This window comes from Symphalangus syndactylus, chromosome 2 (genome assembly GCF_028878055.3).
Source record: "Symphalangus syndactylus isolate Jambi chromosome 2, NHGRI_mSymSyn1-v2.1_pri, whole genome shotgun sequence".
Taxonomy (NCBI): Eukaryota; Metazoa; Chordata; class Mammalia; order Primates; family Hylobatidae; genus Symphalangus; species Symphalangus syndactylus.
In genome coordinates, this window is record NC_072424.2 from 43,012,166 (window position 1) to 43,039,170 (window position 27,005).

Genomic DNA, 27,005 nt, shown 5'->3' on the forward strand with positions numbered 1-27,005 from the left:
TCCTGCCTGCTTTACCCACCATCACTAGATTGTGGTTAGGGAGTGAGTTAGTGGACAGGAGATAGAGTCAGAAGGTCTAAAGAAATTTTGAGAAAATTGTCTGTAATTTATAGACAGACAATATAAAGGGAAGTGATAATGGTTCAAGTGAAGGTAGTTAGCTCTCTAATAAAGTTACAGAACAGTGGTTCAAAAGGTGGCTTGGAATGATTATTTTAGTAATTCATTCAAATATTTATGAGTTGCTTGTAATGAGATATAGAAAAGTCTTTGCAGGGAATTGCTTAAAGCTTAGTCCTGCTGAGAACCTATGTTACCCACCTTGTCTTGCTTCTTGCTATCAGGGAGTAAGGTCTATTTGCTTAAGTGCTCCTCCACCCCCACTGATTGACAGCATCTTCTCTTCCATGTAGGCCTCACACAGCCCATCTGCCTATGCACTCATTCTCTTTCTGTGTCAGTTACAATTATGTGCATGTAGCAGGAAACTCAAAATAATAATGGCTCAAACAGGATAGAAATGTATTTCTGTCTTTCTCCTGAAGGAAGTCTAGCAGCCCTGCAAGAAGGTAGGCAGTCCAGGGCTTCCAGAATAGCACTGTGAAATCATCAGGGATCCCTGCTCGTTCTTTCTTGTTGCTTCACAGTTCCTTCTAATCCAAAATGAATGAATGAGCTCCAGCCTTCATACCCATGTTCCAAGCAGCAGTGGGGATGAAGGGAAGAAAGCACATCTAAGTTCCTAGAAATCCCACATAACATTTTCACATGTATCTTGTTAGCCAGACTTGGTCACATTGTCCTGTCTACCTGAGCAAGAAAGGCTGGGAAATGTAGTCTTTCAACTGGTGGCAGTGTGCCTGGCTAATAATTGGGGATCTGTTAATCGTGTGAGAAAGGGCGAATGGGTAAGTAGTGAGCAGCTAAGCAGGAGGTGTTGGGCCCGTAAGAAGTATTGAAGGGGTTCTGTGCCTGACATTCAGCTTTTACTCTTTTACTTCTGGCTTTATGCAGGTATCTATTCGGCTTTTAATCAAGATTTTTTTCCTCCTTAGAAATCTTGTACAATTTTTGTTTGTTTGCTTGTTTGTTCATCTGTACAAATTATCTGTAATCTTGTACACTGTTACAAGAAAAAGAATCAGGAAAGAATTGGTTAGAGGCAGATGTCCAAGGGGATAGAAAGTATCTGACTGTAACATTGCTTTTCCTTCAGAAAGCTCTCTGGTTTCTTTGATCATTGTTACAGGCATCTGGATTCATCAAAGAGAGAAATTGTAGGTAGACTAGTTGAAATTTTGTATTATTCATACACTTACTTTGTTCTTCACTGTCTTTGCTGATCAGGCTCTTCCCTCTTTTTTTGTTTTTTTTTTGAGAAGGAGTCTCGCTCTGTTGCCCGGGCTGGAGTGCAGTGGCACGATCTTGGCTCACTGCAACCTCTGCCTCCCGGGTTCAAGCGATTCTCCTGCCTCAGCCACCTGAATAGCTGGGATTATAGGTGCCCACCACCACACTTGGCTAAGTTTTGCATTTTAGTAGAGACGGGGTTTCACCATGTTGTCCAGGCTGGTCTCGAACTCCTGACCTCAGGTGATCCTTCTGCCTCGGCCTCCCAAAGTGCTAGGATTATAGGCATGAGCCGCCATGCCTGGCCGGCTCTTTCCTCTTTTTATAGTAATATGGTTTCTTTAGAAACACCCATATTTTTCTGATTATAAAAAAAAATGCATCTTTACTACATAAACTTGGAAAACCTAAGAAAGAACAAAGAAGAAAATTTTAAATTGCTTATAATCCTATCGAGATAAAATATTAATTTTTAATTAATTTTATCCATCTATGTGTTTATACATGTCTGTGAAATTAACATATAAGTATTTTCTACGTTATTAAAAATTCTAAAAATGTTCATCTTTTTCCCTTTATCCAACATTTACTCTGCTTCTGATTTTTCTGATAATAAATAACACAGTGATGAATAGCTTTCTGATAAATCTCTTTTTTAGAGAACTTTTTTTAAGGCTTTTGGTAAATTTGCCAGCCTGTCTTCAAGAGAGATTAATATGTTTGTACTCTTCACCAACAGCATTTTAGCGTGCCTATGACCTGCATACTGGATGTAAGCTCCATACAATACTAAAATAAGAATATGCTAGATAGAGCTTTTGATATACTGTGCTAGTTTTACACAGTTAATAATGATAATGCTATTTTTTGGTATCTAAACTGGTTAATACTGAGCGTGTATATTTTTATTGAAAAACTATATTGAGTATTTCTTTTTTTCTTGCATTTGACTTTGATGGCCATAGATCGTATCCAGTCTTCAGTCATCAGACATGTTCGTTCTTGGAGCAACATCCCGTTTATCACTGTACCCCTCAGTCGTACACATGGCAAGTCCTTTGCCCACCGCAGTGAGCTGAAGCATGCCAAGAGAATCGTGGTGAAGCTCGGCAGTGCCGTGGTGACCCGAGGGGATGAATGTGGCCTGGCCCTGGGGCGCTTGGCATCTATTGTTGAGCAGGTGATTGCCAAGATAGAAATTATGCTGTACTAAAATTGGGTTTTTAAGTTGCTAGTTCAGATTGGGTTTAAGTTGCTCATCAACTTATAAAAATAATTGTAATTTCAGTGCAGTAGATTTAACCCAATGTGAAAACTGTTTCGCAATGTAGATGCCAGTGAGAGATGGCATCTTAGGGCAAGATAAGGGGATGTTAAGGAGTAGGGGTGATTTCATGCAGTTCATGCCTCAGACTTCTTAGTGATAAAGAGCTGTTTCTGTCAGAGATTCTTAGTTCTGACTATGCAGTAGAATCATCTTGGGCCTGGAGATGCCTGGGCTTCACACCTAGCCATTTAAGAAGTATCTCTGGGATGGAGCAGCTGTGTTTGTTTGTTTTGAGAGGATCTCACTCTGTCACCCAGGCTGGACTGTTGTGGCATGATCATGGCTCACTGCAGCCTCGACCTATCGAGCTCAAGTGATACTCCCACCTCAGCCTCTCAAGTAGCTGCAGCTACAGACACAAACCATTATGCCCAGCAAATTTTTGTATTTTTTGTAGAGACGGGGGTCTTGCTATGTTTCTCAGGCTGGTTTCCAACTGCTGGGCTCAAGTGATCCTCCCGCCTTGGCCTCCCAAAGTGCTGGGCCTGCAAACTTTTTCTGCAAGAGGCCAGACAGTAAATATTTTAGTTTTGTAGGTTATATGGTCTGTGTCTTAACTACACAGCTCTGCAGAAGCAACCATAGATAATACATAAATGAATGAGCATGGCCGTGAGCTGATAAAATTTCATTTACAAAAACCGGCAGCATGCCAGATTTGGCCAAAAGTAAAAATCCAGACATCCAGGCATCCCACAGATAAAGCAAGAGCTCTTCCATGGCAGCTGAAATTGTACACTACCCTCGTAATTAAATTTTCAGTTTTTAAAAAACAATTTCCTGAGGCGTTAATATTGGGAAATTGCTAACCTGAAACATGATACAATTTTTTTCTTATATTTTCTATTCTAAACAATTATCAAGCCTGAGCAACAAAGTGAGACCCTGTCTCTACAAAAGTAAAATCGGCTGGGCGTGGTGACTTGCGCCTGTAATCCCAGCACTTTGGAAGGCTGAGGCGGAAGGATTGCTTGAGCCCAGGAGTTCGAGACCAGCCTAAGCCACATAGTGAGACCCCATCTCTACAAAAATTTTTTTTAAAATTAGCCAGGCATGGTGGCACGTTCCTGTGGCTCCGGCTACTCGGTAGGCTGAGGTAGGAGGATTGCTTGAGCCTGGGAGATTGAGGCTGCAATGAGATGTGATCACGTGAATGCACTCGAGCCTTGGTGACAGAGCAAGACCCTGTCTCAAAAAGTTCTAACTTCTCAGTAGGCTGAGACAAGGGGATTGCTTGAGCCCAGGAGCTCAAGGTTGCAGCGAACTATGATAAAGTCACTGCACTACATCACTGCACTACAGCCTGGGCAACAGAGCGAAACCCTGACCACCACCCCCCGCCCTCCCGCAGAAAAAAAAAAAAACACCCAAAACAACAGCAGTGATCAAACCCACCTCCCAGATTGAGTTCATCAGATAAATTTTAAAAATATTTATCAAGAGCCTACACTGTGAGGGGCACTAGCCTCTCTACCCTCTCCATCTTAGAGACATAGCAGTCTCTACCCTTTGGGAGCCAGAACTGGGACTCCCCAGACATTAAGGTGACTGTTCAGGGCAGTAAATATCCAAATAAGTGGGCCCAAATGACAGTGAGCAATGGGTCCAGAGATGGGAAACTCAGATGAGAGTATGGTTGTTCCTGGGGCTTCCTAGGAGAGCTGGAACTCAGCCTGGGCCTTGACAACTGATGGGATTTGCACAAACAGAGGGGAAAAGTTCCATGCTACTAAGCACACAGTGTGACTGGTGCCCCTGCAGTTGTGCAATCCAGTGGTTCTGGGGAAGGGACAGGCTCTAGGGGTGTATTCCAGATAGAGGACAGACAGGAATGAGTATGGCATGCTGTGGGCCAGGGAGGAGACAAGCTGGAAAGCAGAGGTGGTGGTCTCATTAGGAAGAATGAAAAATAAAGTGGATCATTCCATTAGGCAGAGCTCTGAAGCCAACTAGGTGAGTTGGAGTTCAGTCTCAAAAGCAGACTGAAGATTTTGAATGGAGGAGAAACTTGATGAAAATGGTAGGAAAAACCTGGTAAAGGTTTGCGTAGGTTACCAGCTTTCTTTCTAGGGCTGCGTGTGGACCTAATGGAAGAGCTGTCTCCATCAGGGCCTGCCTAATATACATCTTATCATGTCAGATGGACTCAGGAGCCAACTTAAAGTGGCTTCCACTGGCCATAAATGGGATGATTTAAACATCAAGAACGGGAATCACAGCTGGGCGCAGTGGCTGACACCTGTAATCCCAACACTTTGGGAGGCCAAGGCGGGCAGATCACCTGAGGTCAGGAGTTCAAGACTAGCCTGGCCAACATGGTGAAACCTCATCTCTACTAAAGATACAAAAATTAGCCAGGCATGGTGGCACCTGCCTGTGATCCTAGCTACTTGGGAGGCTGAAGCAGTAGAATCGCTTGAACCTGGGAGGTGGAGGTTGCAGTGAGACGAGATCGCGCCACTGCACTCCAGCCTGGGCGACAGCGAGACTCTGTCTCAAAAAAAAAAAAAAAAAAAAAAAAAAAGGAATCACTGCACAATGCAACAAAATATGTTTAAATCCATGAGTTCATAATTATACTTAAAAAAAAAACTTCATTTGCCATTTTTGGAGGGCACTAGAGAAGCTACTCATATTGAAAATGGATGAGTAAAGGAAGAGACACACATTTGTCCTGCTTTTCATAGACAAACTGTACCTCAGGGTAACCAAATAGTTGGTAAAGGAGAGTTTCCCTTTTGGAATTATTCCAGATTATAAATGAAGAAGGAATCATTGAGTTAGAGTGTCAGCATTTTGCAGCTCCTAATGGAATAATGGATCTTGGCAATGATCATCAACAGATGCTAACATCACAAAAAGAAAGATAACCATGCGTTATGTATCCCCTTGATGGACATGTACACCACAACTTATAAAGACTTCTTGGGGAAAAAAAAAAAAACCTTCATACCAAACAGCAGTTTATAGGGTATCCAAAGCACAGTATTAATGCCATAAGGACACAACTGGGAAAATGTAGGCTGGGAAATCCTAAAGAATAAACAACTCAGTTTAACAAAAAATTACAAGAGGGAAAACTGATGGAGAGGGGAACCCATGAATGAAAGAGACTTGAGAGACACTTCAATTAATTTGTAATGCAGGGTTTAATTTGCATCTCAATTTGAGCAAGCTAAAAAAAATTGGAAAAATATGAACACTGGCTATTTGATATGAAGGAAATCATTGAAATATTTCAGATAATAATGGATTTGTGGAGAGAGAAATACATATAATTATATATTATATATAATATATATATATGATTATCTTTTAGCAGTTATTACTGAACTATTTACAGATGAAATAACATGTCTGTTGCCTGGAATTTGTATTAAAACAATGGTGAGGGTATAGACGGGTTATTGGAGAGTGGGAAATTGGCCATGAGAGATAGTTGGTGAAACTGGGTGGTATGTACATGGGGATTTATAATACTATTCTCAGCACTTTGGTTAAGTATGAAATTTTCTTTTTTTTTTAATTTTTATTTATTTATTTTAGAGAGAGGGTCTTGCTCTGTCACCTAGACTGGAATGCGGTGGTATAATCATAGCTCACTGCAGCCCTGAACTCCAGGGCTCAGTTGGGATCCTTCTTCAGCCTCCTGAGTAGCTGGGACTACAGGCACATGCTACTTGGCTATTATTTTTTTTCATTTTTCATAGATATGGGGTCTTGCTATTTTGCCCAGGCTGGTTTCGAATTCCTGGCCTCAAGCAATCATCCCACCTCAGCCAGCTGAAACTTTCTGTGATAAAATATTATTGTCGGGGCCAGGCACAGTGGCTTACACCTGTAATCCCAGCACTTTGGGAAGGTAAGGTGGCTACTCAGGGGGCTGAGGTCGGGGGATTGCTTGAGTTCTGGAGGTCAGGGCTGCAGTGAGCCATGATTGTGCCACTGTCCTCCAGCGTGGGTGACAAAGCAAGACCCTGTTTCAAAAAAAAAAAAAAGTTATTATTGTTTTAAATCATGGTTTATCATAGCTGTTTGTGAGTTCCTGGACCAGTTAAAAGGTTTTAGACATCAGAAGGAAAGGACAGTTTAGGAATATTGACTTTATTGCATCTTGAATCTTTAATTTTTTCATGTAGGTCTGCTTAAGGTAGGAAACAAAGTGACCACATTTGTTTCTGGGCAGACAGAGCAGAACAAGGTCAGCATCTGCATCTGGTGTAGGCAGAGGCAACCCATAGGATTAGACATGTCACCAGAACAGCCTCCTTTACCTGGGTTAAGCCTTAGAACCTGAGAAGCCATCTGCTGAGTCTACATTGCATTTCCTACCTGCAGACTTTTATTCTGGGCTTCATTTCTTGGAGCAACTAGGCCTTCTGCATTACATACTCCCTGCAAATATTAGGTTGGCACAAAAGTAATTGTGGTTTTTGCCATTACTGTCAATGGTAAAACTGCAATTACTTTTGCACTAACCTAATACAGTCAAGTCCTATAGATGTCAAACTTGGCTACACACCAGAATTTCCTTATTAAAAATGTCTTACTTAGGCCAGGCATGGTGGCTCATGTCTGTAATCCCAATGCATTGGGAGGCTGTGGCAGGAGGATGAAGACCAGAAGTTTGAGGCCAGCCTGGGCAACATAGTGAGACTCCCTTTCTACAAAAATGTGTTAAAAAAGAAAAATTAGCTGGGCATGGTGGCATGAGCCTGTAGTTCCAGCTACTTGTGAGGCTGAGGCAGGAGGATCACTTGTGCCTAGGCAGTCAAGGCTGCAGTGAGCCACATTCATGCCACTGCACTCCAGCCTGGGCAACAGAGCAAGACTGTCTTAAAAAATTTTTTTTCATAGGGTTTTTCGTTGTTGTTGTTGGTGGTGGTGGTGGTGGTGAGACAGCATCTCTCTCATTCTATTGCCCAGGTTGGAGTGTGGTGGTGCGATCATGGGTTACTGCAGCCTCAACCTCCCTGAGCTCAGGTGATCCTCCTACCTCGGCCTCCCAAGTAGCTGGCATGCACCATCATGCCTGGCTAAATTTTGTATTTTTTGTAGAGATTGGGTCTTGCCATGTTGCCCGGGGCTCAGGCTTTCTGCCTGCCTTGGCCTCCCAAAGTGCTGGGATTACAGGCGTGAGCCACCATGCCAGGCCAGTTGTTTTAATTAAAAAATAAATTAAAATGTCTGATTTTTATCTGCCGCCTGCTAAATAGAAATTTGAGACAGGATGTAGGAATCTGTGTTTTTACCAGACAATCTGGTTGATTCTTCCAGAGCCAGCCACATGCTGGTTCATAAACCAGCATTTGGGATCTACTCAATAGTCCACCCTACCTCCATCCCTTGTGAAAAGATGAAAGAGACAGTATGGTGACTTGTGGTCCCCTTTCCTTTCTCAATGCCAGGTATCAGTGCTGCAGAATCAGGGCAGAGAGATGATGCTGGTGACCAGTGGAGCTGTAGCCTTTGGCAAACAACGCTTGCGCCATGAGATCCTTCTGTCTCAGAGCGTGCGGCAGGCCCTCCACTCGGGGCAGAACCAGCTGAAAGAAATGGTGAGTGCTGCTTCCCCACATGTTGAAATGGATCTTCAGGTCTTCTTCCCTAACTCCCTACCACACCTTGTCTCATTGGTATATTACAGGCAATTCCAGTCTTAGAGGCACGAGCCTGTGCAGCTGCCGGACAGAGTGGGCTGATGGCCTTGTATGAGGCTATGTTTACCCAGTACAGCATCTGTGCTGCCCAGGTGAGAGGCTGGTCTTTGAAAGGGGTGTGGGACCTATGAGGGTGGTTCTTGTGGAACAAAGGGGTCTGGAGCCAGACTACTGGAATATGGTGTCAGCTTCATCACTTGCTACTTGAAAAATCTGAAGAAAGTTTCTTATCTAACCTTTTTATGCCTCAGTTACCTTATCTGAAAATGGGGATAATATCAGTGCCTATTTCAGATAATTTTTGGAAGGGCTCAGTGAGAAAATATATGAAAAGCCTTTAGTATGGTGTTTAGTACATAATACATTCTCAGTGAATATTAGCTCTTGTTACACTAAAACTCTTAGGATTACAAGTGCTAACACATCTGAAGACAGAGAAGTTAAATGTCTTTATTTCACTGGCTTCTTTGATTTCAGGTGGCTTGCTTCTCTTTGCACCTGATTGGTTGCCTTTTATAGTAGTTATTTATTAAGCTTTGAAGAGAAAGAGGAATGCTGGTTGGTTTTTCACTCATTCAGCAAATATTTATTGAGCACCTATGGTGTACCTAGCAGTCTTGGGCATTGGGGATACTGTGGTGAACAAATCAGACATGATTCCAGTCCTCATGGGACTTATGAATTTTTGGTGGCTACCCCTAAATGTTCTAGAACCTTCTTTCTACATTGTTTCATTTTTACCTAAATCTCCTAAATTTTTTTGAATTATATTCTTGATCAGCTGTACAGCCACACACTAGAGACATCTAAATAACAGTCACTTCAGGAAACAACTGAAAAAAAAGTCTAACTCCCAAATTATTTTATTTTGAAACTCCTTTATCTGTAAAGATGTAAAATAGCTGTTATTTTATATTATGGATATTATTTTACATGTGCACTACATGCACAGATGTTATTTTACACAGGTAATATTGTTATATATACATATATTGTTTTAGGTTTTGCTTCTTCATTTCCTGTTACTTTTTTTTTGTTTCTCCATCATTTGCCTGTTTGTACCCGCAGTGAGGTTCTGGTATTACACCAGAGTGTCTTCAAGTCAGTGAGGTAAAACAGAAAGGCGTGGACTTGTCCCCTTGCCTATGGCTGGGGACCCCACTTTTGTAGTCTTAGCTTTTTTTCTCTTAGTATAAATATAATATAAATCTCTATTTCTATCACTCTTCTTTATTATCTGCTTTCTCTTCTCCACAGTCCAATGACAATTTTGGTCTTTAATTTTTTCAAAGTACCTGGAGCCAGGTGAGGAAGCTCAAGTCAGGGAGCTATGGTTTTGCTTTGGTTTGGTTTTTACCTGGGATGAAACTTTTTGAGAGTTTGTTTTTGTTTTATTTTGTTTTGAATGACAGTAGCATTGAGTTCATGCAGCATCAGCCATTGTTTCCATTTACATTGAGTGAAAGAAGAGCCCTGCCCCCTCTGGTTCCCAACAAGCTTCAATCCCTGGGTTTTCCTCTCACACAGAAAATATTTGCCCTTTGTACCTTGTCCTGTGGTTCCTTATTTTCTTCAGTAATCCTATATAGAAGACCATTATCAGTGGCTTTTGAAAATTTCCAGTAGGTAGTTTGCCAGGTTAAGGACTTAAACACTTAAAACAGCTTGTTTTTTCTTCATAGAAGGGAAACTGATTTTCCCTCAACAGATTGTGCTTGTCTAAACACGTACTTTTCCCTCTTGGGACTCTTTATCTCCTACCTTCATGCTGAGATCCCCAGGCCATGTTTGTGAAGCTATTTTGGTGACAGGTATTTTTCCTGGACCTTTAGACCTCCTGCTTGTCTCTCCTACACACGGGTTTATATTAATTGTTTGATCTTTCACCATCGTGACTAGAATCTATATGTTCAGCTTTGACCTAGTCCTGTGTCCAACAGCACTAAGCTTTTCTGAAAAGGAGTTCATGATCTTCCCTTTCAAAAATATGCTCCATTTTATTTTTCCCTGAGACATCAACATTCTTATTCTCCATTCCAGCAGCTAGACCCTGGCATTTCAGAGGTACTCAACAAATTTTTTATCGAGTGAGTGAATTATTTTTCTATATATATGTTTCCTGTGTTTTATATACCATTAAGGCTACTGTTTTATTGCTATATTCTTCTCAGTTACCATAGCCAGACCCTTAACCATCCTCACTTTGACTGTTTCAGTGCCTGCTTTCTTTACTATTTGCTTCCAACTTTCCCTACCTCATCCTGCCCTACATAGCAAGAACCCTCTTCCGTAAACATTAGAGATTACATTATTTATTGTTGAGCCTCAAGGTTTGTTGCCATTTAGTTTCTTGCTATCTCCATTTACCCATTTATCTTTTTCTCCTAAACATTGTGTAAAATTCTGATTCAAGCTAGAAAGCAGAGCTGTTTACCAGCCCACCACCCAGCTCTCCATTCTACCTTTGAGCACCTTATGCTCATCTCCTCCCTTGAACCAAGTTGTGTTCTGCTCCTCTTTCAGCTTGTGACTAAAGACTAACTTCCATAAGTTTCTCAGACTAACCCCACATGCTCACACACAGTCTTAGTTAACTCCAGTAATAGTCTGCTTCAGAGCAAGAGCAGTGACAACACAGCCCTATTCCATTTTGTCTAACACACTTTTCTAAGCAGGGTAAATAATTTATTCACTCACTCGCCAAATATTTAAGGGCCTACTATGGCCAGGCCCTGAATCAGATCCTAGGATACAGAGATATTTTAGAAATTGCTGGGGCACAGCGGTGTGCATCTTTAGTCCCAGTTACTCAGGAGGCTGAGGTGGGAGGATCACTTGAGACTAGGAGTTCAAGTCCAGCCTGGACAACACAGCAAGACCCTCTCTATAAAAAAAGAAAAGAAAGAAAAGAAATTAATGGATAATCACTGATTCCCCCAGTATCCCTCTAAAATATATACATTAATATTCTTAATTTTGTAAAAGGATGACATTTTGGGATTTGGTAGCTCTCTGGGGATTAAAGTACTTTTGCAAGAAGTCTTGAACATTCTTAAATAAATCTTTCAGATTATTGTAATTTTTTTTTTTAATCTCTACAAGAATTGGGGCCAGGTGCAGTGGATCACACCTGTAATCCCATGACTTGAGGCCAGGAGTTCGAGACCAGCCTGGCCAACATGGCGAAACCCCGTCTGTACTAAAAATACAAAAATTAGCTGCGTGTGCCTATAATCCTAGCTACTTGGAAAGCTGAGGCATAAGAATTGCTTGAACCCAGGAGGTGGAGGTTGCAGTGAGCAGAGATTATGCCACTGCACTACAGCCTGAGCGACAGAGTGAGACCCTGTCTCAAAAAAAAAAAAAAAAGAATTGGATAGCACCCAGAAATGTGTATTTCATTCTAATCTTCTAATCTGTATGGAGCCCCAGAAACCTAAAGTTTAACTCCCCTACTCTTAGTGTCTTTTGTATACTGGGAAGTTTAGCATTTTTCTCCCTCATGCATTTTCCATCTATTTAATCCTTTTAGATTTTGGTGACCAATTTGGATTTCCATGATGAGCAGAAGCGCCGGAACCTCAATGGAACACTTCATGAACTCCTTAGAATGAACATTGTCCCCATTGTCAACACAAATGATGCTGTTGTCCCCCCAGCTGAGCCCAACAGTGACCTGCAGGGGGTAAATGTGGGTAAAGTATTTCTAAGGATTTAGCATGCTGGAGACACTAACACCATGCTATGCTGCATGCACTAACACCGGAAGTTTGGCATAAACAAGATGGAAAAGTTGTGAGAGAAACTTGTCATGGAGCAATGACTGCATAAGCTCTTCTGCACTCGGGGTTGCATTCAACAGGGTGAGGTGCTATAGTCAATTAAGATGGTGCGATGAGCATGGCTTGTATATTTCAGTGGCTAGAAGACTGCATGTTTGGAAAAGGGATTGCCAGTAGACAGTGTGTTTTGCAGACAGAAGGGGCCTGCAAGAGCTGTCATCTACATATTTGGGTTCATTGGTTTTGCCTGATCCTAGCTTGGTTTTGCCTGAGCTTGGCTGGGTGCTTCCATGAATTTCTTTTTGGACTGCTTAGCTCACTCACTTATGACTTTTTAATCTGCATTCTAGGTTATTAGTGTTAAAGATAATGATAGCCTGGCTGCCCGACTGGCTGTGGAAATGAAAACTGATCTCTTGATTGTTCTTTCAGATGTAGAAGGTACAAAGTAATGCTTTTTTCTTTTATTTGCCCTTTGTTTTAAATGCTACATATGTGAGCACGTGAGTTTCCCTCTTTCTTTGAGTCCCTCTGATGTTTTGATGTTTTTTTGCTATAGATCATTAGCCATATGTTCTGACAAAGGGCTTTTATGACTCAAAACAGGGTGGGTGAGTCTAAGAGATGTCGTTTGAATCCTGAAATGTTACTTCCAGGTGCTTTCAGTTGTTTTTCTTAAATAACAGCTTTATGGAGATGTAATTCACATACCATACAATTCACTTATTTGAAGTTTACAATTCTGTCCTGGCATGGTGGCTCACACCTATAATCCCAACACTTTGGGAGGCCAAAGCAGGAGGATCACTTGAGCCCGGGAGTTCGAGATCAACCTGGGTAATATAGTGAGTCCCTGTTTCTACAAAAAATAGAAAAGTCAGCTGGACATGGTGGTATGCACCTGCGGTTCCAGCTACTCAGGGCTGAGGCAGAAGGATCACTTGGACTTGGGAGTTCCAGGCTGCAGTGAGCTGTTATCGTGCCACTGCACTCCAGCCTGGGTTACAGAGCGAGACCCTCTCTTAGAAATAAATCAATAAATAAAAGTTTACAATTCAGAGATTTTTAGTATATTCACATAATTGTGCAACCAAAACCACAGTCATCTGTAGAACACTTTCCCTTTCATCACCCAAATAAGAAACTCCATAACCATTAGCAGTCACTCCCCACTTCTACCCAAACCCCCCATCCCTAGGCAGTCTCCAGTATACTTTCTGTTTCTATGGATTAACCTGTTCTGGTCATTTTATTTAAATGGCATCATATACTATGGTGGGCCTTTGTGACTGGCTTTTTTCACTTAGCATGTTTTCAAGGTTTATCCATTTTACAGCATGTGTCAATACTTCATTTGTTTTTATTGCTGAATAATATTCCACTCTGGATATACCATGTTTTATTTATCGTTTCATCAACTGACGGACATTAGCTATGAACATTCATGACACGTTTTTGTGTGAACAGGTTTTTATTTCACCTATGAGTAGAATTGCAGGGTCATATGGTAACTCTGTTTAAAAGACTTTTGAGGAACTACTAGACTGTTTTCCAAAGTAGCTGTACCATTTCACATTCTCACCAGCATTGTATGAAGGTTCTAATGTGTTTACATCATTGCTGTCATTCAGTTTTTGTTTTTTTTTTTTTTTTTTTGAGGCGGAGTCTTATCCTGTCACTCAGGCAGGAGTGTAATGGCACAATATCAGCTCACTGCAACCTCCACCTCCCAAGCGATTCTCCTGCCTCAGCCTCCCGAGTAGCTGGGATTACAGGCGCCTGCCACCACACCTGGCTAATTTTTGTGTATTTAGTAGAGACAGGGTTTCACCATTTGGGCCAGGCTGGTCTTGAACTCCTGACCTTGTGATCCACCCGCCTCAGCCTCCCAAAGTGCTGGGATTACAGGTGTGAGCCACCGCGCCCAGCCTATTGAGTTGTTTTTATCTGCCTTTTTTATTATAGCCATCCTAATGGGTGTGAAGTAATATCTTATTGTGGTTTTGATTACTTTCAGTTTTTAATGTAAACCATAGGACAGATTGTGGATTTTTTTTGTTTTTGTTTTGTTTTGCTTTATTTTGTTTTCTGTTTTTTGTTTTTTTTCTTTGTTAGGACAGATTGTTTTAAGTTGGAGCCACTGTAGAAGTCTAGTCTATGTGGGTACCATATTCTTATATGTTACTCTGTTCTCTGCTGTTCCCTTCTTCCTGGAGGGGCCACTCTTGGCTCTAATATGTCTTTCCATTCACTCTTCTCAAGGTTTCTTAAGCTATTTCCATTTCACAGTCTGACTCATAAGAAATATAGTAGCTGTGTCCAAAATCTAGGATTCCAAAAGTCCCCTGTTAACATTCCCAGAAGGTTAGAAAACCTTTACTTAATTCCCAGCCCACACCAAGGCAGGTTAACATGGCAGGACCTGTTCTCTGTTTTACGCTCAAGCAGTTGTGAGGTAAGGGCAGGGACTACCTAGTGGAGGCAGGGGTAGACATAGATGAATTGATCTGTCTCTGCCCATGTGGAAAGTCAGAGATACGACACCTACATGTCAGTATCTTTACCTGTAAGAAGTCTTAGTCCTGTGTTATCCACTGTAATTTGAAGTCCTAGGATAGGAACAGCTAAGTTGGGGTAAGTGTGAGCCACCCTGGAGAAAAAAGGCATTTTGGTTAATCAACAAGTTTTCTATTTATTCATCCCCCCACCAGCCCCAGATGGAGTCTTGCTCTGTCACCCAGGCTGGAGTGCAGTGGCACGATGTCGGCTCACTGCAACCTCTGCCGCCGGGGTTCAAGCGATTCTCCTATCTCAGCCTCCCTAGTAGCTGGGATTACAGGCGCGCACTACCACGCCTGGCTAATTTTTGTATTTTTAGTAGAGAAGGGGTTTCACCACGTTGGCCAGGCTGGTCTTGAACTCCTCACCTCGTGATCCTCCTGCCTTGGCCTCCCAAAGCACTGGGATTACAGGCGTGAGCCATGGCGCCTGGCCAATCAGCAGATTTTTATTGAATTTCTAGTATGAGCACATAGTGTGCTAGGTGCTTGATAAATGTAATTTATTCAGTCTTTATAGCAACCCTACAAAGTAGGTAATAGGTAGGCTAACCCAGTTTTACAGATGAAGAAATTAAAAATTAGGTTCAAGCTGGGCACAGCGGCACATGCCTGTAATCCCAGCTACTTGGGAGGGCTGAGGCAGTAAGATCACTTGAGCCCAGGTAGTTGAGGCTGCAGTCAACTGTGATCATGCTACTGCACTGCAGCCTGAGTGACAAAAACAGAGACCCTGTCGGGAGAGGAGGGGGGAAAGAAGAAGAAATAATTTTTTTAATTTAATTTAAAATTAAATTCAGATCTATTAAATGGTATATCTAAAGTCACATAGCAAGTGCTTGACAGAGGCCAGTTTCAAATCTGAGTCTGTTCAATTAAAAAAGCCACACTCTTTTCTCTTATACTGCTTGACAAGGTAAAAAAAAAAAAAAAGTAAGGTTTCGAGATTAATTTATAAAACCCAGTTTGAACAAGACTCTAGCAAATCGTTTTGATGCAGCTTCAAGCACCAAAATCAGGTCATTGGTAGACTGGCATTCTTATTGTAATTATCCTAATTCGTTTTCTACTGAGTGTTGATTTTTTAGAACAGTATCTGAATTTTAACTATGCTCTTGGTGGGGCAAGGGGAAAAAAGGAGTAGGCACATTATCAGAATGCTAGGAGCCCCTCACTGTCTTTGGAGGAGGTTTGGCTAGAATTGTCCAGTCTTTCCTATACTAATATATGAAACTGAAACAGCTTCCAAATCTAACTCTGTGATCTCATAGCACTATATCTTCTGGGAAGATCCTAATCCCAAATCCTGGAGAGCTGTGGAGTAGTGGGTTGAGACTGACAGATTGTGAAAGGTTATTTTTTCTTTTCCTGTAATAATTTGCACTGCTTATGGTTGCCACTGCTTTGCTCTACGATGGGCATTGATTTCCTCACTTCCCTGATTTACTTACTCCCGCAGAGAGGTAGTATGTAGCAAGATTGTCTTAAAGGTTTGGAATAATAGAGGGGAGAGGTATATTATAGCACAGGAAAAGCAGTAACTTGAAACCAGAAAAATCACCACCCAAAATGTCCTTCAGCCAGTCCCCAGCCTCCCCATCTGTGTCCGCTTTAGGTCTTGATTTAACTCCAGTTTCTCAGCCCTTTCTTACCCCTACTTTTTCTTGTCCAAGCTCCTACTTACTCTTTTTCAAAGTGAAATTTTGAGGATTTTTCTTCTTGGATTGTATGCATGTAACGTTTCAGGTAACTATTTTATGTCACTCCACTTAGTTATAAAAGGGACATACACTTTCTGGTAATAAATCCAGACTGAATGCCAAGAGTCATGCACTCTCCTGTTGACTCAGCCTAACCTCTACAGTGACTCACTCATAAAACTGGGAATGTAAATTAGTGACTGTTTCAAAGGGTACTGTGAGAGTTAATGAGTACCTCTGTTTCATTTCATCCTGCTTGGAAATAATCACATTAAACAGTATATGGCCGCTGTGCCGTTTCTGCAATAGCCACCCTTCTTTTTCAGTTCTGTCCTTAAAGCACAGCATCATAAGTAGCAATGGCAGAATTAAGGACACCTTGCCAGGAATAGGGGCAGGGCCAATAAATGTTGTGCCGAGGATATGGCCATGGTCTGATGTTGGGAAACATTTATTTATTAAGCCAGGTTATAGAAATATGTAAGGTGAGTCTTCCTGGAGCTGTTTATCAGTGTCAAATCCTTTGTTCTCTTTTTCTGGTTAAAGCAGGTGGTAGTGCAGTGGAATTCATTTGGATGAGTAAAGTACAGAGTGATTGGCAGGTGCCCTGGGGAGGCCTGTCTTGGAGACACTTCCATCAAAGCAGTATTACTGACTCTTGTCTATTTTTTAGGCCTTTTTGACAGCCCCCCAGGGTCAGATGATGCAAAGCTTATTGATATATTTTATCCTGGAGATCAGCAGTCTGTGACATTTGGAACCAAGTCCAGAGTGGGAATGGGTGGCATGGAAGCCAAGGTAAGAATCTGGTGCCTTAACTGCCTATAACAATTTTAAAGCCCAAACTATATTGTATCCTTTTTACTTTTGTAATTATTTGGGGGTTAATGGTTCAGATAGTAGGCACATACGCACTTAAATATGTACATACCTAAATACAGATTTAATGAGTGTTGCATTCCAACATTTAGTTATGTCTGTGTATGTGGGTTTTCTCATTAATATTATATGAACAATGTGTGCATGTGGTAAACTCTGCAAGGGCAGGGCCTATATATTTTTCATAATTCATAAATCTCTCATTTATCAGTTCAAATACTTCTTGATGAAATCTTTCAAAAATTGTGTCCCATTAATTGTTCTTAGAAGTTATACCCCTAAGGTACGGCATCATATGTATCAACAGCACAGATGAGGGCAAGACCCCCACTTAGGAAAACCAAAAGTGCTCAAGATCAGACTCTGGTCAAACTCCAGCCGGTTGGTCTACTTAGTTGTTTCTAAGTTGAGGCACAGTAAATCATATGTAGAAGTTATGAGTCCCATACTAGAGAGACTGAAGAGAGAACAGACTGGAAACAAAGGATAGGTTGGTTTACCTTTAAGTAACACATGCCAAGGTTGAGCTGGAAAGTGTGTGAGCTGTTATGTGTTTTCAGAGCTTCTAAGCTTCTAAAAACATTCTCTCATATACTTAAGTTGTTCAATATCAACTTGTGTTTCATATCTTTTTGCAAGTTTAAAATGTGGGTGAATAGGTCTGAATCTCATCTTTACTGGATCTAACCTGTCTCATTAGGTGAAAGCAGCCCTCTGGGCTTTGCAAGGTGGCACTTCTGTTGTTATTGCCAACGGAACCCACCCAAAGGTGTCTGGGCACGTCATCACAGACATCGTGGAGGGGAAGAAAGTTGGTACCTTCTTTTCAGAAGTAAAGCCTGCAGGTAAATAGTTCTTCATAAGGTCCCAAGGCCTGTGATGGAAACTAGTGACACCTGGCTTAGTTAGAGATCACAAAATTGATATACTAATATTATGAAATATGGCATTGTTTTGAACGCTATTTGCAAAATCGGATTTTGCTTTGCTTTTGCGAAATTCTATCTAACCTGCCTAGCTAGACCTATTCTCTGCAAAATCACTCGGTTAAAATATAGAAGCGTTGATTTTCTCAAGAAACATTTGCTAGGCCTATGTTAGATGCCAGGTGCTAATAAGCACTGGAGATGCAAAGATGCATATGATACAGTATGTGCTCTCGAGCGTTCACAAAGGACAGAATTGCCTCATAATCTGCATTCAGAAGTGTAAACACATTAAAAAATATCGCCGAAGTGGAATTCAGAAGAATTCTAGAAAACAAAGTATATTGTCTGCCCGAGAAATACAGGCAAGTTCCTGTGTTTATACCTGAGTGAATCTGGCACGTTCTTTTGCTATTGTATGGGTCATGGTGATCCCCTGTGTGAAACAAGCATACCAAGACATCATGTGTTCCTTCTGTGGGCGTGATGAGCTTGTGCATGTGCTGGTAGTTCTCTCTCTAGTAGTAGAACTAGAGAGAGAACAAAGGTGACCATGACCTGATATTTGCACATATTCTTGCAGGCCCTACTGTTGAGCAGCAGGGAGAAATGGCTCGATCTGGAGGAAGGATGTTGGCCACCTTGGAACCTGAGCAGGTAATAACCTTAGGTGATAATATTGTTATAGTTTTCAGAGTGAGTCATGCTGTATGGTTACAGGAGTCAAACCTGCTGACTCCATCTTTATTCCTAGTGAGCCACAGAGTTATCTGAGTTACAAGTCTGATTCAGATTTGCTCTGCCTTTTTTCTTTTTCTTAATTTTATTTTCCATTTTATCTTTTATAAACAGAGGCCCAACATAACTTTTCATCACTATGATGTTTTGATCAAAAGCATCATAAAAATGATGAGATTAGGAAGGTTACCTAATTCTGCCACATACTGGGCATGGAAATGTGGGAAAATTACTTATCCCAACCCATTCCAAATCCCTTGACTTGCCTAGAAGATGGGAAGCTCGAGAGCCTGCTCCATAGTTGGTAGCCCTGACCTGTCTGGCTTGAATTAGTCTAAGTAGCAGACATGATGAGGCTGGAAGTGGTGAGGAGGTCAAGTAGAAGCTGGTAGCTAGTCCCCCAGGGGTTATGTTGTCAAGGATGGATTTGAGAGTGAAGATGTATGTGGGTTTATACTAGTGAATCCTTTGGGCTGAGAAAAGAGAAAGTAACTCCAATGGCAGAGAAAGGAAAGCAAAGGAGGAGCCTAGCTTCCCTTTCAAACCACTTCCCTCTGCTCCTCCAATAATCAGCATACTGATTTGCCACATTCTTAATCTAGCAGGGTCAGGCTTGGGGTGTCTTCAAGTACCTAGGACTGAATTTTTTCACTTTGATTAAATGCATTAAATAAATAATTTACAAGGCCAGGCGCGGTGGCTCAAGCCTGTAATCCCAGCACTTTGGGAGGCCGAGGCAGGCGGATCACGAGGTCAGGAGATCGAGACCACAGTGAAACCCCGTCTCTACTAAAAATACAAAAAAAAAAAATTAGCCAGGCATGGTGGCGGGCGCCTGTAGTCCCAGCTACTCGGAGAGGCTGAGGCAGGAGAATGGCGTGAACCCAGGAGGCGGAGCTTGCAGTGAGCCAAGATCGCGCCACTGCACTCCAGCCTGGGCAACAGAGCAAGACTCCGTCTCAAAAAAAAAAAAAATAAAAATAAAAATAAATAAATAATTTACAAGGAAGAACCATATGTAAAAACTTACCTGGAAATAAACTAACTAATGATATTAAATATGTAAGACTCTATGTAACATGTTAGTTCAAAGTACTGGCCCCTGTACAGTTACATAATCTCCTACAGATTATACAATCTCCTACAGATTGTATCCATCATGCCCCTTCCCCCCCTTTTTTTTCTTATGACTCCTGATTATTATAATTAGCCATGGTTTGCTAATTATAATAATCAGGAGTCATAAGAAAAAAAAAAGGAGGAAAAGTAAGAAGTGACCTAGAGGTTGGCAGTGAGAGAGGAAGGAAGAAATAAGGGGAGCAGTGGTGGGAATAAGTGATGGGAAGTCAGGAGATTTCAGCTGGTGATGACTGTGGATGTGAGAGTAAGGCCTGGCACTCTCAGAAGAGCAGGTTTAAAAACTGTGGTGTGCATTCTTCTTGGATTAACATCTCTGTTTTTTTAATGGTGTACCTTTCTTCTAGAGAGCAGAAATTATCCATCATCTGGCTGATCTGTTGACGGACCAGCGTGATGAGATCCTGTTAGCCAACAAAAAAGACTTGGAGGAGGCAGAGGGTAAAGACCAGGCAATTTAGAGTCAATGTTGTGGAGGGGTGTGCGTTATTTTGGTTTTTAATTTTACTAATAATTCTTATGTCTGCCTAAAGATAAGGATTGTTATAAAAGAAATTGTACATTATGTATCATTTCTATTGAGGGTAGGTGGGTGGCTGTTATTCTCCTTCCCCAGATACTTTAGTACAACCCCCAGAGGAGTTTTTTTCATTCCCCACAGGTCAAAAGCTGTGGCTACTATGGCGGTCAGGACAAAAAAGAGCAAGATTGAGAACCCCACTGCTTAAGACATTCAGCTAACAGCTAACATTTATTGAGGCCTTTCTGTATTGACAGGCACTGTGCTAAGGGCTATGCAGTCAGGACGTCATTTAATCTTCATAACATAGTGCCTCTAAGATAGCTACTACTTATTATCCCCATTTGACAGAGAAGGGAACTGAAGCTCAGAGAAGTTGTCACTTGCCCAAAGCCATATGGTCAGTGATGGACCAGGATTTAAACACAGATGGACTGTACATGTGAAAGAGTTGTAGAAATAGTTTGTGCAGACTGTGAAGAAAGATAGCTTGTTTCTTAGTTAATTAACCAGTCTTTTGTCTTCCCTGAGTTAGCACCAGGTGCCATCCAGAAATACCCTTGAGATGCTAATGGTAAAATGAGATGTTGAATTCACATTGCGAACACCTAGACATGTAGAGAGTCAGGGCCCTGACTCTTTCTCTTCTTTTTCTTAATTCTGTCTTTTCCCCCTTAAAATAATAGGGATTGATTTCATGGGGTTTTGAATTTCCTTTGCATTATCTTGAACATCCATATTAATGGTGTTTCTTTCAAAGAAATTTTGCAAGGTTCAACAACATTACTTTCATTCCTTAAAACATTTTTGAACCATTGTTTTAGAACTTCCTCTAGAATTTACATCTCATTTTTATAGTATTACAAAACGTAAAATAGATTTTCAGAACTGGAAGAAATCTTTGATACTATCCACTCATTAATTTAAAGTAAAAGAATTAAGACCCACAGAGGGTAAAGCTGTTGTTGCCCGACGTTCCACAGCTTGTTGTTGGCATTGCTTTGACTCCTGATCCCAGCTATATCTCTCTGAACATGCATAAGGACACACAGTGCGTTAAGGATAAAGCCCTGGGTGTACATGAGCATCGTTTAGCAATCCCAGTTCGGGGAATTTATCCGCAAAAACTATTTGTAAAGAAAATAGGTCTTTAGACCAGGCGCAGTGGCTCACGCCTGTAATCCCAGCACTTTGAGAGGCCAAGGTGGGCGGATCACCTGAGATCATGAGTTCGAGACCAGCCTGGCCAATATGGTGAAACCTCGTCTCTATAAAAATACAAAAATTACAGCTGGGCGCAGTGGCTCACGCCTGTAATCCCAGCACTTTGGGAGGCCGAGGTGGGCGGATCACCTGAGGTTGGGAGCTCAAGACCAGCCTGACCAACATGGAGAAACCTCATCTCTACTAAAAATACAAAATTAGCTGGCCGTGGTGGCACATGCCTGTAATCCCAGCTACTCAGGAGGCTGAGGAAGGAGTATCTCTTGAACTCGGGAGGCGGAGGTCGCCATGAGCTGAGGTGGCACCATTGCACTCCAGCCTGGGAAACAAGAGCAAAACTCCATTTCAAAAAAAAAAAAGCCAGCCGTGATAGCTCACATTTGTAATCCCAGCTACTCGGGTGGCTGAGGCAGGAGAATCACTTGAACCTAGGAGGCAGAGGTTGCAGTGAGCCGAGATTGCGCTACTGCACTCCAGCCTGAGCAGCAGAGCAAGACTCCATCTCAAAAAAAAAAAAAAAAAGAAAGAAAGAAAATAGCTCTTTATCTAAAGATTCTTAGAGCAAGATTTATCACACTGAAAAACTGGAAACAAGCTGAGCATTTAATAACGTAGGTGTGGTTAAGTGCATTCAGCTGTATCAGATTAATGGAATATTTAGTAGTAATTAAGATAATTTTTGCAACATGGAAAATGTACTTGCGTTGTGAGGTGAAAAGCTAGGATGTAACATTTAACATACACTATAATTAAAACTTGTTTTTTTAGCATATGGGGAAAAGTAAAGAAAATTAATTAATTTATATGATTGGTTGGTAGAAAGATGGTTTAATTTTTTTTCTTAATGTAAGGTCAGTTGCTTCCCCCCAAGGCGGAAATGCTTTTATTATTTTATCTTGGTGGCTGTGACTGTAAAGAAAGGAAAGGGAAAATTTTTGTAATCTCAACATTGACCACAGTAATGATTTGTGATACGTTGTTTCAAATGGTCTTCCTGAGTATATACATGTATATATATGAATATGTACGTACATGTTTGTGTGTGGAGAGAGGGAATCACACCATGCATACTACTGTTTTTAAAGAAAATTCTGGGCAGGGTGCAGTGGCTCACGCCTGTAATCCCAGCACTTTGGGAGGCCGAGGTGGGCAGATCACAAGGTCAGGAGATGGAGACCATCCTGGCTAATACGGTGAAACCCTGTCTCTACTAAAAATACAAAAACTTAGCCAGGCGTGGTGGCAGGCGCCTGTAGTCCCAGCTACTTGGGAGGCTGAGGCAGGAGAGTGACCTGAACCCGGGAGGCGGAGCTTGCAGTGAGCTGAGATCGCGCCACTGCACTCCAGCCTGGGCGACAGAGCGAGACTCCGTCTCAAAAAAATTAAAAAATAAAGAAAATTCTGCATATGAGCTTGCCATAATTCTATTTTTTTTCGGCCAAGCATGGTCGCTCATGCCTGTAATCCCAGCACTTTGGGAAGTGGAGACAGAAGGATCACTTTAGCCCAGGAGTTCGAGACCAGCCTGGGCAACATAGTGAGACCCCTATCTCTACAAAATATGTTTTAAAATTAGCCAGCCATAGTGATACATGCCTGTAGTTCTAGCTACTCTGGAGACTGAAGCAGGAGGATCACTTGAGCCCCAGAGTTCAAGGCTGCAATGAGCTGTTATTGCACCACTGCACTCTAGCCTAGGCGACACACTGAGACCCTGTCTCTAAAAGAAAAAAAGAAAAAACGTTTTCTTTTTTAAAATTCTGTTCTCCTTCCCAAAATATTTAACATTTTATTTTAGAAGAAAACATCTTTGTTGGTTCTGATTATAAAAATAATTCACTCATTATAAAAAAATAATATGGAAAGAGATTATTACTATTCTGGATGCGTTCCAGATTTCTTCCTGTGCACACATATATGTGCAGTGTTTGATAAATAGGATCATATCATACATGCTGTTTTATAGCTTGCCTTTTTTGTAGACTATATCCTAGACAGCTCTCCCTGTCAGTGAACCTAGATATATTATTTATAATAACTGAATTATAAACCATTGTCTGAATATTTAGATAGAATTCAATTTCTCAGTATTACAAAAATGCCATGGTAAGTATCTTCATTACATGCCTACCTATTCATACAAATGATAAATTTCTGAAACTGAAATTGCTGGGACAAAGGGTATCAGGGTACACAGCTTTACATGATGTTATGTATTGCCAAACGGACCCCCAAGAAAAACAGTTTAAGTGGCATATCATTGTCTTCCCGAGTCTGTTCCTAATGCAATCCCACATGTTCAGTAAAACATCAAGACACATCAGCTGGGCCAGGCATGGTGGCTCGCACTTGTAATTCCAGCACTTTGGGAGGTCGAGGCCGGTGGATCACTTGAGGTGAGGAGTTCAAGATCAGCCTGGCCAACCTGGTGAAACCCCATCTCTACAAAAATAAGCCAGGCCTGGTGGTGCGTGCCTGTAGTCCCAGCTACTAAGAAGGCTGAGGTGGGAGAATCGCTTGAACCCAGAAGGCAGAGGTTGCATTGGGCCTAGATCATGCCACTGCACTCCAGCCTGGGCGTCAGAGTGAGACCCAGTCTCAAAAGAAAAAAAGACACATCAGTTGGTAGCTGTAGCCTGCCAGGTCTGCTACTTCATCATATCCTCTTAATGGCTTTTCAGGGAGACTTGCAGCTCCTCTGCTGAAACGTTTAAGCCTCTCCACATCCAAATTGAACAGCCTGGCCATCGGTCTACGACAGATTGCAGCCTCCTCGCAGGACAGCGTGGGACGTGTTTTGCGCCGCACCCGAATCGCCAAAAACCTGGAACTGGAACAAGTGACTGTCCCAATTGGAGTTCTGCTGGTGATCTTTGAATCTCGTCCTGACTGTCTACCCCAGGTGTGTATATACCCTGGGTGAATAAATACCCTGCCATTGGGGGCTGGTGCAGATATTGGAGGAAGAATATATTTTCTTCTTCTTTTTTACTTTATTCTACTTTAAGTTCTAGGGTACATGTGCACAACATGCAGGTTTATTATGTAGGTATACATGTGCCATATTGGTTTGCTGCACCCATTAATTCGTCATTTACATTAGTTATTTCTCCTAATGCTATCCCTCCCCCAGTCACCCACCCACCAACAGGCCCCGGTGTGTGATGTTCCCCACCCTGTGTCCAAGTGTTCTCATTGTTCAGTTCCCACCTATGAGTGAGAACATGTGTTGTTTGGTTTTCTGTCCTTGTGAGAGTTTGCTGAGAATGATGGTTTCCAGCTTCATCCATGTCCCTGCAAAAGACATGAACCCATCCTTTTTTTGGCTGCATAGTATTCCATGGTGTATATGTGCCACATTTTCTTAATCCAGTCTATCATTGATGGACATTTGGGTTGGTTCCAAGTCTTTGCTATTGTGAATAGTGCCGCAGTAAACATACGTGTGCATGTGTCTTTACAGTAGCATGATTTATCATCCTTTGGGTATATACCCAGTAATGGATTGCTGGGTCAAATGGTATTTCTAGTTCTAGATCTTTGAAGAATCACCACACTGTCTTCCACAATGGTTGAACTAGTTTACACTCCCCCCAACAGTATAAAAGCATTCCTATTTCTCCACATCCTCTCCAGCATCTTGTTTCCTTACTTTTTAATGAATGTCATTCTTTTTTTTTTTTTTTTTTTTCTGAGACGGAGTCTTGCTCTGTCACCCAGGCTGGAGTGCAGTGGCGCAATCTCGGCTCACTGCAAGCTCCGCCTCCCGGGTTCACGCCATTCTCCTGCCTCAGCCTCTCCAAGTAGCTGGGACTACAGGCGCCCGCCACCACGCCCAGCTAATTTTTTGTATTTTTAGTAGAGACAGGGTTTCACCATGGTCTCGATCTCCTGACCTCGTGATCCACCTGCCTCGGCCTCCCAAAGTGCTGGGATTACAAGCGTGAGCTACCACGCCTGGCCATGAATGTCATTCTAACAGGCATGAGATGGTATCTCATTGTGGTTTTGATTTGCATTTCTCTGATGACCAGTGATGATGAGCATTTTTTCATGTGTCTGTTGGCTGCATAAATGTCTTCTTTTGAGAAGCATCTCTTCATATCTTTTGCCCACTTTTTGATGAGGTTGTTTTTTTCTTGTAAATTTAAGTTCTTTATAGATTCTGGATATTAGCCCTTTGTTAAATGGGTAGATTGCAAAAATTTCTCCCATTCTGTAGGTTGCCTGTTCACTCTCATGGTAGTTTCTTTTGCCGTGCAGAAGCTCTTTAGTTTATTTATATCCCATTTGTCTATTTTGGCTTTTGTTGTCATTGCTTTTGGTGTTTTAGTCATGAAGTCCTTGCCCATGCCTATGTCCCAAATGGTATTGCCTAGGTTTTCTTCTAGGGTTTTTATGGTTTTAGGTCTAACATTTAAGTCTTTAATCCATCTTGAATTAATTTTTGTATAAGGTGTAAGGAAGGGATCCAGTTTCAGCTTTCTACATACGGCTAGCCAGTTTTCCCAGCACCATTTATTAACTAGGGAATCCTTTCCCCATTTCTTGTTTTTGTCAGGTTTGTCAAAGATCAGATGGTTGTAGATGTGTGGTGTTATTTCTGAGGCCTCTGTTCTGTTCCATTGGTCTGTCTCTCTGTTTTGGTACCAGTACCATGCTGTTTTGGTTACTGTAGCCTCATAGTGTAGTTTGAAGTCAGGTAGCGTGATGCCTTCAGCTTTGTTCTTTTGGCTTAGGATTGTCTTGGCAATGCGGGCTCTTTTTTGGTTATGTATGAACTTTAAAGTAGTTTTTTCCAATTCTGTGAAGAAGGTCATTGGTAGCTTGATGGGGATGGCATTGAATCTGTAAATTACCTTGGGCAGTATGGCCATTTTCATGATATTGATTCTTCCTATCCATGAGCATGGAATGTTCTTCCATTTGTTTGTGTCTTCTTTTATTTCGTGGAGCAGTGGTTTGTAGTTCTCCTTGAAGAGGTCCTTCACATTCCTTGTAAGTTGGATTCCTAGGTATTTTATTCTCTTTGTAGCAATTGTGAATGGGAGTTCACTCATGATTTGGCTGTTTGTCTGTTATTGGTGTATAGGAATCCTTGTGATTTTTGTGCATTGATTTTGTATCCTGAAGAATATATTTTCAATACTGGAGATAGATTTCCCAAAGACAGTTGTGTGTGTGTGAATGTCTTTTAACCAAAA

General features: G+C 41.6%; 1 protein-coding gene across 3 annotated transcripts in view; it reads left to right on the plus strand.

The window, feature by feature from the left end:
- The window catches only part of ALDH18A1 (aldehyde dehydrogenase 18 family member A1), a 51,208-nt gene that overhangs the window by 11,038 nt on the left and 13,165 nt on the right, over nucleotides 1–27,005 (plus strand). Inside the window, exons 3-12 of one of the 3 annotated variants that reach the window (XM_055254392.2) lie at nucleotides 2,316–2,530; nucleotides 8,086–8,235; nucleotides 8,325–8,429; nucleotides 11,870–12,028; nucleotides 12,470–12,560; nucleotides 17,051–17,175; nucleotides 17,957–18,101; nucleotides 18,766–18,839; nucleotides 20,405–20,498; nucleotides 24,483–24,703. In XM_055254392.2, coding sequence (XP_055110367.2) covers nucleotides 2,316–2,530; nucleotides 8,086–8,235; nucleotides 8,325–8,429; nucleotides 11,870–12,028; nucleotides 12,470–12,560; nucleotides 17,051–17,175; nucleotides 17,957–18,101; nucleotides 18,766–18,839; nucleotides 20,405–20,498; nucleotides 24,483–24,703 — 1,379 coding nt within the window. The remainder of the gene's footprint in view (nucleotides 1–2,315; nucleotides 2,531–8,085; nucleotides 8,236–8,324; nucleotides 8,430–11,869; nucleotides 12,029–12,469; nucleotides 12,561–17,050; nucleotides 17,176–17,956; nucleotides 18,102–18,765; nucleotides 18,840–20,404; nucleotides 20,499–24,482; nucleotides 24,704–27,005) is intronic. The other 2 variants (XM_055254423.2, XM_055254439.2) reach the window with 2 other exon arrangements.